At 40.5% G+C, this 15,886-nt stretch overlaps 1 protein-coding gene across 4 annotated transcripts in view; it reads right to left on the reverse strand.

The window, feature by feature from the left end:
- LOC117515582 (DNA-binding protein RFX7) overlaps positions 1-12,854 on the reverse strand; it is a 37,615-nt gene extending 24,761 nt beyond the window's left edge. For 3 of the 4 annotated variants that reach the window (XM_034176203.1, XM_034176202.1, XM_034176200.1), the window contains exons 1-2: positions 12,447-12,853; positions 2,269-2,302 (exon numbers count right to left, since the gene is read on the reverse strand). In XM_034176203.1, coding sequence (XP_034032094.1) covers positions 2,269-2,302; positions 12,447-12,574 — 162 coding nt within the window. In that variant the 5' untranslated portion in view covers positions 12,575-12,853. Of the gene's footprint in view, positions 1-2,268; positions 2,303-12,446 lie in introns of all 4 variants that reach the window. The other variant, XM_034176201.1, reaches the window with a different exon arrangement.
- Positions 12,855-15,886: the final 3,032 nt, after the last annotated feature.

The following is a 15,886-nucleotide window of genomic DNA, read 5'->3' on the forward strand; positions in this document are numbered from 1 at the left end:
CTGTGTGGCCACGCCTCCTACTGCACCGAAGGGGAAGAAAGATTTCGCTTTCCTGCAAAGATCATGAAACTAGAGGGACACACAGGCTGGTAAAATGAGCTGAAATGTTGGTGAATTACAGAAACAAATAACCATGTGCCTATAATTATACTGCACAGTGTCGTACTGTATATTGTATGTGCAGTTCTGCGCACTGAACCGTCGTGTGTGTACCATATGGTTCAATACAAATACATGCATTGTAACACCCCTAAAAATAATCCTTACACTATTTTTGTGCAATTACTTATGGACTGAGAAAATTAAAGGACTGTGCATAAAAGTATGGCTGTCACCCCTAAATAGTCAATACAATGTTTTTATTAAAACCCTCAAATAAAATCCAACAATCTACTCTGCAAGCACACGTTGACTGTTTAGCTTCAATCCCATTGTGATGATGTACAGAGTCAAAATTACAAAAACTGTCATTGTCCGGATACTTATAGAGAGCATTTAAAATTCTTATTGGAGAATGTGCAAAACTAAAATAGGCCAATTAAATCATCTGTGAAAGGTTTTCAGAGAGGGTGGGGGGTGATGCATAGACTTCTACTGCGTGTTGGGCCGCCTTCTCGTAAATTCTAAATTTATTAAAGCGGTGTTTTCCCCGTCTACTAACAGGTGCAGCGTCACAGCTCTGCTCTTTACCGCTCTGTTGCTGTGGCAGACAGTGAGCGACTTTCAAAAAATGACTTCTGATTCTTTTCCTGCATGTACACCACTATAAAAAAATGGTCAAACTGGGTAAGATGATCAAAAATGCTATAATGCATCAGGGATATGGCTCTGTGTCCTGACTGTGCGATGACAACAGCACCCTTTAAAATGAGCCTTCCCTCACAGAGGGCTGCACACCAGCACGTTAGCTCAGTACACAGAGTTAACGTATCTTGGCAATGATGGTCCTCGGCATTTAAGATTAGGAGATGCTTAGGAAGAGCATAAGGTTGCTGGATAGGACAAAGGTGTTTGCGGTGCTGATTTAATTTCAGGAGAGTAAAGGTCCAAATCTTTAGAGTCTGTGCTTTCTGTCCTACTGTACGGTTGTGAGACTGACTTGGATGTGAGCCACTGATTGAAGGAGACGATGAGATGTTTTGTTTTGTTTTGTTTCTCTGCCAACGACTCGGCCTCTGTGTGGAGGGGGTTGAAAGAGATCACCAACTACAAGCCCAAAGCACCTCGTTCTATTGACGACCTGAAGCTGGTCAACGACCTGAACGTCTTCTATTCACGCTTTGAAGACAAGGACTCACACCTCCCCACCCCCCACACAACTGGATATTCAAACACTCTGGACCTCCCCCCTCTCACTGCTGCCCTCCCCACTCCCCCTGTTGCCCTCTCGGTCCAAGAGGAGGACGTGAGGAGACATTTCAAAAGGCTGAATCCACGTAAGGCCCCGGGGCCAGACTGTGTCTCTCCTGCCACCCTGAGACACTGCGCTGATGAGCTGGCCCCAGTCTTCACGGGGATCTTCAACACCTCCCTGGAGTCATGCCATGTTGGACATGTAATGTGGTGGATGCGGCGATGCAGAGCACCAGCACATGCCCCCTGACCTGACCTGACCTTTGGGAATGTCCATGAGATGCAGAGACGGTCATTTTTGTAATGTTAGGATTTGATCCATAACGGGACTGTGGAAAACCAACCAAAACTAATTTTCCTTGTGCACCCATTACCACAACTTTTATCCAAACTGTAAATAAATAAATGAAACAAAACAATTAATTGTTTCAAAGATAACAGACGTCTTTGAGGCAAATGATTTAACATCAAAAATACAGTTATTTGCTTTACAAATATCTCAGCACAGATATCATAAAAACCTAAAGTGTTGCTAAATTAATTTTTTCTCCTAATTATTTAGCCCTGTTGCAAATACGGGGTATCAAAAACTGTTATATACTGCGGAAAATTTAATCTACATGTTGCAGATGCTCGTATGTCAAAACTAGTATAATACATAAAGAATGTGTGTATTTAACTTTACAATAGTAACATTGTTTTAACAGACACAAACAATAAATACAATAAAAACCCTTTCTAGTTTTATTTTTTTACTGGATCGTAAATTACAGGTACACATATTTATCTATCATTTCTTGTGCTTTAATATTAACTTGCCACATTGCATCACATTTTGAGCAACAAAACATACAATTTTAAGACATTGTTTTATTCAGATATTTCATTTCATTATTCAGCGGTGTTTCTACTCACCAATATGTTGTCCACTTTTGATTGTACAGATTTGCTGCAGTGAAAAGAGCACAAACCAGAGTGTGACCATCATTAAAACACATTTTTCTAAAGGATCGAGACATTAGATTGATTCAAATCAATAGAAAGTTTGTCCCATCTCCCATTTACAAGCTGTTAGAAATGATGACAAGTACCTTGTTAACAAAATGAGTCATTATGTGTCAATAAAAACCACAACAGTCAGACCACATCAATGGTGAGTGATGAGAAGGAAAATCTGCAGGCTGTGCTGTTTATGGAATACAGAAATGTCCATCCCACATTTAATTTAAAGGGGAGCTCTTAGAGGTGCGCGTATTTGCAGTTGATGGTAGAAAGTATATAAATTTGGCCTACGACAGAGATTTGGACTCCATCGCCCACTGAGTTTTTCAATCCAGGAAAACTGCGAAACATCTGTGAACCACTGCTGCTCCTTTGCTACAGACGGGGGGCGGGGGGGGTCTGAGCTGAGACTTGTGTCTCACTGAGACGAGGATTCGAGCAGTGAAGCTAACAGGCAGATCTGTTGCTGAATGCCGAAAACCCAAGACAGCAATGTGCAATATTTGCAAAGCCACTGTTTGTTTCAGCGGACGCTCCGTTGTGACCTGAATCAAACATCTGAGAAAGCGTCACATTAAATAACGCAAACATTTTTTTAACCGGGGCAAATGAGGAAATGTCTCTGTCCCGAAAATGGTTCATGTATTCGGAGGGGGTCTGCCATCTAGTGTTCAAGAGATGAAACTTCAGACACTAACCCCACAATAAATAAATGCATTTCATTCTTTCACCAAACCATCAAATCGAGGCTTGCATCTTAGATGTACCTTCTGGCAGATTGTAGCTGTAGATTTGAGATCTGCACAATAAGTGGTCTCAAAATTACATTTATATATATATATATATATATATATATATATATATATATATAATGTATTTCATTTGTTTAATCAATTTAGCTTTGCTAAGGGGCTATATAACCCATTCAGAAACACTTCCATTATAATTTTTACACTTAAGTTTATATCGCAATATACTGTTACCGTGAAGGGATTGAATTTATACCGTAATATGAATTTTAGGTCATATCGCCCAGCCCTAGAGACTCTATACATTTTCAACCTGGACTTCATTTTTTAAATGTTTCTGGGTTAAGCCTGGACTTGTTCTTCAGCTCACAACAAGAATGTGCACCTCATCAATGATTGACTTGAAATTACTTTGTGCAGAGCAAAACGCAGACGTTACCTGTATAATAATGTGAAGTAATCATGCACATGTGCACATCCATCAGGATCGTATGCATGCTATCAGACACTTCTAATGGTATAATCTGCCTATTATTGGTGACAAGATGTGGTTTATATATATTCTAAAATAGCATGAATTCATTTTTCTTCTCAAAACTCTACACAATGTGAAAATGTTTTTTTTTTTTGTTTATTTTTTTTGGGGGGGGGGGGGGGATTTTTGCACATTTCTAAAAAAAAAAAAAAACAGCCTTTGCCATGAAGCTCAAAATTGAGCTCAGGTGCATCCTGTTTCCATTGATCATCCTTGAGATGTTTCTACAGCTTAACTGGAGTCCATCTGGGGTAAATTCAGTTGACTGGATATGATTTGGAAAGACACACTTGTTTACATATAAGGTCCTACAGTTGACAATGCATGTCAGAGCACAAACCAAGCATTAAGTCAAAGGAATTGTCTGTAGACCTCCAAGACGGGATTGTCTCGAGGCACAAATCTGGGGAAGGGTACAGAAACAATTCTGCTGCTCACACGGACCAATATCTGCTCTTTGGCTCAAACCACCCCCTTGAACACAAGCTCGGGGTGATCAGGACGCTTCGACACAGAGCCCTACAGGTGCCCATAACTGCAGAGGGAAGGGCTAAAGAACAACAACTTGTCCGGAAAGCCCTCACAGTATGTGGGTACCCATGATGGTCCCTGGACAAAGTGCAGAAGTCCCAGAGAACAAAGAGACCAGATAGACAGGAGACGGAGACAAGAAGAAGATCATTCTTCTCGACAAGAGTCAAGACAGAAGTCAGACCACCAGAGCAAGAGTTTTAGCTGAGGAAGCTTCTGCGATTTGAAGCGAAACGTCCTCGCGTCAAGCAACCCAGTCCAGTCGAAGATTCAAGCTTCTCTACTCTCAGACCATGAAAAACAAAATTCTCTGGTCTGATGAGACAAAGATTGAACTCTTTGGCGTGAATGCCAGGCGTCATGTTTGGAGAAAACCAGGCACCATCCCTACAGTGAAGCATGGTGGTTGCAGCATCATGCTGTGGGGATGTTTTTAAGCGGCAGGAACTGGGAGACTAGTCAGGATTGAGGGAAAGATGAATACAGCAATGTACAGAGACATCCTGGATGAAAACCTGCTCCAGAGCGCTCTTGACCTCAGACTGGGGCAACGGTTGATCTTTCAGCAGGACTATGAACCTAACTACACAGCCAAGATATCAAAGGAGTGGCTTCAGCACAACTCTGTAAATGTCCTTGAGTGGCCCGGCCAGAGACCAGACCTGAATCAGATTTAACATCTCTGGAGAGATCTGAAAATGGCTGTGCAGCGACGCTCTCCATACAACCTGATGGAGCTTGAGAGACACAAAGAGGAATGACAAAACTGTCCAAAGAGGTGCACCAAGCATGTGGCATCATATTCAAGAAGACTTGAGGCTGTAATTCCTGTCAAAGGTACATCAACAAAAGTATTGAGCAAAGGGTGTGAGTACTTATTTACATGAGATATCTTAGTTTATTTTATTACATTTGAAAAAGAAAAAAAAAAAAACATTTTCATGTTGTCATGATGGGGTGTGAGTAGAACTTTGAAGGAAAAAAAGTGAATTTACTCAATTTTACAATAAGGTTGTAACATAACAAAATGTGTAAAAAGTGAAGCACTGTGAATACTTTCCGGATGCACTACATATGGGCAAAATATATACAGTAAAACCCGCATATAATGGATTCAGGTGGAACACCAAATTTTGTCCGTTATAATCAAAATCCACTATATGTATAAAACGGACAAAATCCATTATACGTATGTAACGGATTAGTTACAGTCAGGAGGTGCTGAGAGATCGCCAAATGGGGAATCCCTAGCACCAAATAGGCTTACGTATTCTGTTGAATAAATGCATGAGCTTGACTCTGGACTTGCTTCATTTAATGACTGGGTCAAAACTTCATCTAAAAAAATAAACGCCTGCCTTAAATAATCACCACCTTTTAAATGCACATAATGGCTGGTAATCACCAGCCATTATGTGCATTTAAAAGGTTGCATTTGGTGAAGTCACTCTTTTTTCTAAGTCCACTGTGGAGTGGTACCTTAAAATCTTAAAGCCTGATTTATGCCTTCTCAAGCTCCGTAACTCTGTGGCCATGCAATGACGTCAACAGCAGCAAGCAGCATTTTGTTAATACCACCTGCCTTGAATTATGCCCTGCCTTGCTTAGGCGCAGGGTTTGAGCACAGTTTGAAAAAATAAACACTCGGTCTTTTAATCAAGGAAATTTGGTACCCACTTTCCTCGAACTGGCGAGTGCTACTGCTGAACTTCAATTCTAATCTCTGCCACTGGGCAGGTCCAGACTGCTCTGTCCAGTATATGCGAAACGTTTTTAATGGAAATGCATTGCGATCAGACGGGGCATTTTGTCCAATGTGAGTGAAATTTTGTTATACAAAATCCATTATATATGTTGTTCATTACATGGAAAACCATACAAAAACATTGGGACTTTTGCTTTTGTCCGGTGAGTGCAAATATCCGGCATTCATATATATATATATATATATATATATATATATATACACACATACAGTGGTCCCTCATTTATCGCGGGAGTTACGTTATAAAAATAGCCCGCGATAGGTGAATTCCGCGAAGTAGCAGCATTATTTTTTTACAATTATTATAGATGTTTTAAGGCTGTAAAACCCCTCACTACACACATTTTCTCACTTTTCTCTCCTGTGTAAACACTCTCAAAGTTCAAACCTTAGTAGATAAGTCCAGTATTATAGAATGAAACAAAAGATCAAAACCTGTTTTTGTTTGAGAAATAAAAATAGAACGTTTTCCTATAAATAATTATGATGGCTTTTAGAACTAACAAATTCAATTTTAACGATCAACCTACGAGGTTGGACACATAAGAAATTATTAATAGTAACTGACCAGTATTTCACAGTTCCTCTGATCGCGCCTTCGTCGTGGCGCCGCTCCGCGGCGTTTTTTTCCACCTCGGGGCAGGTGTCTTTTTCCGAGTGATATGGGTAGTTGTTGGCACTCTTTTTTTTCTTCTGAGCGAGAAGATTCTTATAAACAGACACACGCAGAACACAATGCGCGTGCTTTTTCTTCGCTGCTGGAGCGCTCTGCATCAAAACAGCGAGTGTAGTCTCTGGACCTGTTGCCAGATTTTGGCTGCAACTAAGCACAGCAGACAGTTAAAAAAAAAAGAAGCATGCAAAATTGCACAAAAAAAAAAAAAATCCGCGAAACAGCGAGACCGCGAAAGGTGAACCGCGATATAGCGAGGGACCACTGTGTGCGTGTATATATATATATATATATATATATATATATATATATATATATACACACACACACACACACATATATACAGCTAAACTTGCCTAAACTGTCATAAAAAATGTCATAAGTGTAATGTAAACAAATGTAAATAAATTGGCTATATATATATATATATATATATATATACACACGAGGTCTATTAGAAAAGTATCCGACCTTATTATTTTTTTCAAAAACCATATGGATTTGAATCACGTGTGATTACATCAGACATGCTTGAACCCTCGTGGGCATGCAAGAGTTTTTTCACGCCTGTCGGTTACGTCATTCGCCTGTGGGCAGTCTTTGAGTGAAGAGTCGCCCACCCTCTCGTCGATTTTTTCATTGTTTAGGAATGGCTCAGAGACTGCTGCTTTGTTTGATCAAACTTTCAAAACTGTAAGGCACAACTGAGTGGACACCATTCGATAAATTCAGCTGGTTTTTGGTAAAAATTTTAACGGCTGATGAGAGATTTTGGGCTGGTAGTGGCGCCGTAAGGACGGCCCACGGCGCCTGATGGCGATCTGTGCTTCGAGGCGGCAGCGTCTCGCCGTTTCAAGTTGAAAACTTCCACATTTCAGGCTCTGTTGACCCAGTAAGTCGTCAGAGAACAGAGAACTTTCAGAAGAAGTCGGCATGAGGAGTTTATTCGGACATTCCATTGTTAACGGACATTTTGTAATGAAAGAACGTGCGGGCAGAGTCGCATGTCGGGCCGGACGCGACAGGAAAAACACCTCCGTTGGAAACCTTAACGGGCAAGTTGGAACATGCCCAAGCTGTTAAACAATTTCTCAGTTACTCACTTGTTGAAAGCCATCAAAAGCCGCCTGAATTTTACAAATGGTTTTCAACACGGAGGTGTTTTTCCTGTCGCGGCGCACACAGATTCACCGAGTCGTCATGGAAACGACTCGGCGAATTTGCGCGCACGTCTTTCATTACAAAATGTCCTTAAACAGTGGAATGTCCGCATAAACTCCTCATGCCAGCCTCTTCTGAATCTTCTCTGTTCTCTCACGACGTCCTGGGTGAATTAAGCCTTAAATTAGGATGTTTTCAGCTTGAAACAGGCCGACGACGGCGCCTGGAAGCGCTGCAGGACGTCCCGCTCCGTGGGAAGTCCTTACAGCGACAGAAACACCCCATAATCTCTCATCAGCCGTTAAACTTTTCACCGAAAACCAGCTGAATTTCTCGAATAGTGTCCACTCGGATATTCCTCACAGGTCCAGAAAAAATTTTGATAAAGCAACGCACGCCGTCTCGAGCAGCGTGTAAAACAAAGGAATTCAGCCGAGAGGGCGGGACCACATCTCACTCAAGGCCTGCCCACAGGGAAATGACGTCACCGACGCGTGAAAAAACTCACGCATGCGCACGAGGGTTCAAGCATGATTGGTGTAATCGCATGTCAATCAAATCCATATAGTTTTTTTTATATAAAACTGCCGGTTAGTTTTATAAGATACCTCGTATATATATATATATATATATATATATATATATATATATGGTTATATATATGGTTCCTTTATAAATACAGTTCCCTACAACATCTAAATTCAAGAAAAATACCAAAGTCAAGATGCTAACATACCTATTATACCCATTGGTATAAAATAACCACATCACTTTTACAGCCAGAAAACTCTCTACAAAAGCTAATTTCACCAGCTGTATCAAAAGTTGCATAACTGGTGATGCAACCATTTTCAGGCTATAAAAGAGAACAGAGAAGACTTTGTTCCATGAAAGCAGATCAAATTTAAGTCAAAGTCTCCCATGTGCCTTCTGGCAAAGTGTAGATGAAATTTAACAAAATCCCTCTGTTCCACTCTCTACTGAGAAGCTGTATAACTGTTGGTGCAATAGACAAATGTTTCATTATGCAGTTTCTCCAGTCATGGCCACAGAACTCTATAATTCCTTCAGAGATGTCAAGGTGTCTTGGTGGCTTCCCTCATTAGTCTCCTTGCACACTCACTCAGTTTTTGAGAGCTGCCTACTACAGACAGATTTACTATTGAATATAATACTGTTTGTACTTCTTATTGACTGATGTACATTAAGTCCAAGACATTTAGTGATTTGTAAATATTCATGTATTCAGCCTCTAACTTGTCGAAAGAAAACTGGATGTAAAAGCATTTATTAGTTGTTATTCTATAACATGTCTACACTTAAATTATACTGGTTATACTTTTATTTAGATCACACTGTCAAGAATTGTTTTCACTGTGAATTTAAAATGAAACAATTATCGAACATATAATATAAAGAATGCTGAAAATTTAAATGTATAAAAAAACCCAAAGGTTTCAAAAGCTTTTCATGCCACTATATGCATATATGTTCTGTGCAGTAAGCAAATCTGAAATATTCCAGAATTGGACCTGGACCATGCTGTCATGCTACAATGCAAAACATCCAGAAATGTGCAAAGCCTGGAAGCAGAAATATTCTTCAAATTTACAAACTTTTTACGCATTTGAGAAAAATTAAACCTAACCTTTATCCTAATACATGAAAGATAAAGTAATTTGTATAGTTCTTAGTAGTAATGCAGTAATTCACCAATCAGGATAAGATCAATTAAAAGATAGAAGTATATTAATACATGGAATCAATCTAAATGTACTCTGAACCAGATGATACTACAATTGTTAAAGGTTGGCATGAGACTTTCACGAGACTGGTCACAGGAATGCTGACTCTGCAAAACAAAATCAACATGCCCGCAGTGGAAGGTCCTATGAGCAATAAATGTACCCGCCTATATTCAGTTCATTACTTGTCATTACTGTTGTACATGGTCAAATCAGGAAAGCTATGCTATTTATGCTAGGCTAACAACAGCTGGCTTCTTCTATGCTGTGCTTTCTGCTACTGTATGCAGTGCTGCCCCCAGTGGTAAACAAAATGTGAGCCGATGCAGTGCCAATGTGTTGTTGAACAGTAGCAAAAACCTGAAGGTCCTTGGTTTTTTGTGAAACATGTATTTGAAGGTAAACAATGCCACTTTTGGCTTATTCTAATCATGGAAAATGAATGTGGGCATTAATCTAACGACTGCATCGGACTGCATCATATTGCAATGAATTTAATCCTTCCACAATAAGATTATTTGTAAATCATATCGTAGCCCATCTACCTACATACATATCGGATTATTTTATAAGAAAGTACTGCAAGCCCGTAGGCGGCCTATCCAGACTATACCCTGTCTCTCACCTAATGAGTGCTTGGATAGGCTCTAGCCCCACCCCAGTGACCCTTAACTGGAATAACTGGGTTTAGAAAACAGATGGACAGATGCACACCCCAAGTTGCTTGGCAGGTGATGCATAAAGTTTAGATCCTCTTTTTGACCCTGGAAGCTTGTAGTGAGTGCTCTTCCAAAAACACCAGTCAAATTCAAGAGTACAAAATAACAAGTTTGTCCCAGTGTGCAATCTGCATGAAACATGGCTATATTGGCAAAGAAGGAATTACCAACTATGCAAATGATTTCATCTTAAATGGTTTAGAGTTTCTATATGTAGCAGCCTTACGGCAGACTGGCGTGTACCGAAGGTGTACCCTGCCTCTCACCCAATGACTGCTGGGATAGGCATCAGTCCCTCTGTGAGCCTGAACTGGATTAAGTGCATTAAGAAAATGAATGAATGGTTTAGGATTAGAATGAGAATCTATCTTAGGGGATCATTTTTGTAAAACACATAAAATGTTTGGAAATTTGAACAATGTTTCCGTACCACGGGTATGCATAATTCCCAAGCTTGATTTCAGTTTGGGACCCCGACAAGGGCGATCGCATCTCCTCCACTCTCCCTTATCTCTGTTCTCTGCTTTAACCTTCAAGTCCCTACTTCACCAGACTGTCAATTCCTCAAATTATATTGGATTCTGGATCTATTGGACTACTATTGGATTAACCATGGAATTGATCAGCTGGTCTCTGAACACTATTGACACCATTTTTTCTACAAGAAGGTCAGGACCGGAGGATCCTACCTGCCCAGATGGAACGCATCCTGCGGGCTATGTTCTCGACTCCTGGAGTTCCTGGTGTGTGGCATGCTTGGCGCCTTTCTCCGTTGAGGACGTCGAGGATTTATTCATATTTGGTCTTATGGTAGCAGGGCTGGTACCTTTTGGCTTATGTGCTGCCCTGATCTACTGGAAAATTGGCAAGACAGCGGCATCAACAACCACGGTCCCTCGCTTGTCTGTCATGATTAACAAGGTTGCCAAGGCAGTGCATTCTCAGACTGCGATGACTCTTGAACTCAGACGCAAATTGAATGACATCTTGGAGCAGATGCGTGCCTTGCAGTTGAAGTTGAAGATTTCAGAGGCTGGTGAATATTCTTAATTCATAATTGGGATTTGGTTGTTCAAGTGGAACTGTTAAAAGTGTTTTTCACTGCTCAAACCACAACACTATAGGCTTATCAAGCCTGAAGGTCAAATTGCCCGACTGTTTTCCCTACAGAGGAATTTCTTCGGCCTGGAGATCATTTGGCTGTTTCTTATCTCAGCTCACAAAGACAATAAACTGCTTTTCACAGGACTGAAGCATGCTCCATTCCCCCCCACCCCATCCCCCTCCTATCCCCCATCAACACTCCCCACTCTGGCATCTGCTCACGTCGCTCCTTTCCCCTTCTGCGGGGGCGGTGCAGTTTTAGCTGCAACCCCCGTTCTTCCCCCAAGCTGATGGCGGCGGCGCATCTCAGGGTTGCTGCGTGGCCTTCACCCACTTGCCTCAATTCGGATAACGGACTTCTTTAAACTTAGTGCACATAAACAATGTCAAATGTGTATGTGCTGTCTTTAATTCTGATGTGTGCCATTATTACGGTAAACAAGTAATAATTGTGGACTAATTGCTGTCTGAGGTAACTGGAGTTTAAACATAATTTCTCCACTGTGAGATCAATAAAGTATATCTCATCTCTCATAATTTTGGGAATCTTGCACAGTAGCACCATTTAGATATGGGCCAGGTTCAATTTGGGAATAGTTAAGATTGGCAAACTGAGCAGAACATATATAAACACACAAATACAAAATTGGCATGTTTGAGAAGACAGAATCAATCAAAGATTGGCATATTTGTTGCATAAATGATTCAGTCACGAATTATTATTAGTAATCTATCAAACTAGGTCTCAGTTGTCTCTCAGTTGACTCAATGCTCAAATGATTGTTGTTCCTGCTTTAACTGGTGGCAGATGTTTGTTTTTTGAACCCTTTACGACGTACTGGCTGTCTGCTTTGACACCTGTCATGACGACGGCCTCTTTTAGCTCCATGCTAACGAGCAGAGCTTCTGCGGGCAAACCTGCGTGTTACACCTGTTTAATAACGCACACGGGGTGTTCCTGATCTGTCCGCAGATATCAGTGGTTTAGCGCCGCCGCTGGGTTCTCGCTCTTTGTGAACAACAGCTCCACAGGCTAATGATGAGCCTAGCCACAAAAAAAAAAAAAAAAAAAAAAAAAGGCACCGTGCGTGTGTCACGTCCAGACTCACCAAATTGAATTCTTGATTTTGAACTGTAACGCGTTAGCTTCTGGGCCCTGGAGTCCCGGTACCACCGCTGGAAGAGACCCTAATCCGGAGGCAGGCTTCTGAGCAGCTTGTTGTTGATCATCATCCATCGCGGCGGAGGGGCGGTGTGGAGCTTTAACAAGTAGGCCTCATCTCTGGCTGTGCACCGCACCGGACCCACCGCTGCTGGAGCGGCTCAGGCAGCTAGGACAGCCCGCTCGGCCCCCCGCACAGCATGGCCACCGAACGCTGAGAGCTCACCCCCCGGCACGCAAACCCAAAATTAAAAAAAGGTTTCACTCGCCCATACAAAAGCATTTCGCAGAGGTCTCCGCTGCCGCAAATAGCACGCCTGCAGCAGGCAGGAGCGCCACAGACCTGCGCCAAGCTACACGCACACAGCCACGAAACGGCCCCGACTGTCACAGCGACTTCCGCTTTCAAAAGTAAGAGCTTAGACCGTATGTCAGGCACTTGTATTCATCTTGGCGTCCTCCGTCCTGTTCGTATGTCCACGCTCAAAAATGGCTCTCTGGATGAATTCAATTCAGTTATGTGCAGGATTTCCATCTAATAAATATACGTAGTCCCAACTCAAATAAACACATCAATGCAAGATGACATAATTTAATTTAGTTGGGACTACGTATATTTATTAGATGGAAACCAATCCAATAAGTCAGTTTTTTTTGTGTATCATTAAAGCAAATGACTCATTGGATGAACTCAATTCAATTATGGGCCTGATTTCCATCTAATAAATATATGTATCCCCAACTCAAATAAAACACATCCATGCACGATAATGTCATTTACTTTAGTTGGGATTACATAAATTTATTAGGTGGAATCCAATTCAGTGAATCACTTTTCTGAGTGTATCACTCAAACAAATGACTCATTGGATGAACTCAGTTCAATTATGGGTAGGATTTCCATCTAATAAATATATGTAGCCCCAACTCAAATCAAACACGTCCATGCAAGATAATGTAATTTAATTTAGTTGGGACTACATATATTTATTAGGTGGAATCTAATCCAACGAGTCAGTTTTTTTTTTCTTTTTTCGTGTATCACTCAAACAAATGACTCACTGGATGAACTCAATTCAATTATGGGCACAATTTCCATCTAATAAATATATGTAGACCCAACTCAAATAAAACATGTCCATGCAAGATAACGTAATTTAATTTAGTTGGGACTACATATATTTATTAGGTGGAATCCAATTCAGTGAATCACTTTTTCTGAGTGTATCACTCAAACAAATGACTCATTGGATGAACTCAGTTCAATTATGGGTAGGATTTCCATCTAATAAATATATGTAGCCCCAACTCAAATCAAACACGTCCATGCAAGATAATGTAATTTAATTTAGTTGGGACTACATATATTTATTAGGTGGTATCCAATCCAATGAGTCAGTTTTTTTTCTTTTTTAGTGTATTACTCAAACAAATGACTCATTAGTTGAACTCAATTCAATTATGTGAGGGATTTCCATCTAATAAATATATGTAGTCCCAACTCAAATAAAACATGTCCATGCAAGATAACGTAATTTAATTTAGTTGGGACTACATATATTTATTAGGTGGAATCCAATCCAATAAGTCATTTTTTTTTTAGTATATCACTCAAACAAATGACTTATCAGATGAACTCAATTCAGTTATGGGCACGATTTCCATCTAATAAATATATGTAGCCCCAACTCAAATAAAACACATCCATGCAAGATAATGTAATTTAATTTAGTTGGGACTACATATATTTATTAGGTGGAATCCAATTCAATGAATCCGTTTTTTTTTTTAGTGTATCATTCAAATAAATGATTCATTGGATGAACTCAATTCAATTATGGGCAGGATTTCCATCTAATAAATATATGTAGCGCCAACTAGATTAAATTAAATTATCTTGCATTGATGCACTTTATTTGAGTTGGTGCTACATATATTTATTAGATAGAAATCCTGCTTATAATTGAATTAAGTTCATCCAATGCATCAGTTTTTTGAGTGAATGGACACACAAAATACTTGGCTTGGGAACGCCAGGGGTTGTGCACATTTTCTCCTCCATGTTGTGGAGTTGTGTCAGGAAGGGCATTCAAGGTAAAACTTGTAACCCATCCAAAAATTGCTCTATTCCTGATCTAGTGTGGCAACCCACAATAAATTTGTGTAAAAAAAAATTACAGGAAAATAAATGAATACAAAGTGATGCATTGATGTTTGTTGAGTGTAGGACTTTAGGGTGCTGGAGCTACCTGTCTTACTGCATGGTTGTTTGACTTGGTCACTAACCAGTGTCTGAAAGTGCCAAATGGATATCTTTGGTACTGGGTCTCTTCAGAGGATTGGGTACTGCCAGAATGACTTTGTGTCAAAAGAACAGTTACTGAGGGAGACTCAGATGAGAAAATCACTTGCATTGTGAGGGAGGTCCCAAGGTAGCATGGTGTCATGGATGCAGTGACACCAGCACTTGCTCCCAGACTTGACTTGACTTGAGTCTATGTTTGGAAGAATTTGACACAAAACTCAGCATTATACTACCAGTCCAAAAGTGTACTTAGAGGTGACTTGAAAGCCAGGCCAAGTCTGGAAGCATGGTCTAGCGCTGCATGTTGCCACATACACCACACTACAGAACTGCCTGGGTCCTGGCTGGCAACCGCCGTGACACTCAAATGATCAGTCATCACCTCGTGAAAGTAGCTGTCTTTCTGTCGCAGCTAGGTAATATCTGGGAACTCCTTTGACCCTTTTCCAGTTGTTGGGGTTCTCAGTACTTGGCCATCTGAGTGCTGAATCATACCCAGAGAATCCCATGATCAAAATGTTGCAGTTTAATGTTCCCTCACAGTCCCTTTTCTGAGTCTACCTAAATACTACTTTCTGAATAACTGCTCATTTGACACAAAGTTGCACCAACAGTACCCCAGGATCCTCTGGATGTACTGAGTACCAAAAACAACCACTCCTGATCTTAGGCTGCTGTTTAGCATCCCGCTCTTACAACTATTCAGTAAGACTGGAGGCAAAATAACCCTCAAGACTTGGACCTGCATTCATTTTATTTATTTATTTATTTAACTTGAAAGGATAAACCCCTTGAGATTTATAATCTTGTTTCAAGGGGGTCCTCAATAATAACAACAAGACATCCAATGGGCAAGACATGCAACAGTACATACATAACAAAATATCCAAACAAAGGCAACAATACAACTACAAACAATTAATTATACACAAACATAACTACATTCACACACCAACAACCAATCACACCACACACACAAACACACAAAGCTCTCTAACACGCTACTACCATACAAAATGAATAACATGAATTGTTATGGACAAACGAAATCAAAAACAGTGTTTTTTATAACATATGTTCTT

Source organism: Thalassophryne amazonica, chromosome 8 (assembly GCF_902500255.1).
Source record: "Thalassophryne amazonica chromosome 8, fThaAma1.1, whole genome shotgun sequence".
Lineage (NCBI taxonomy): Eukaryota > Metazoa > Chordata > Actinopteri > Batrachoidiformes > Batrachoididae > Thalassophryne > Thalassophryne amazonica.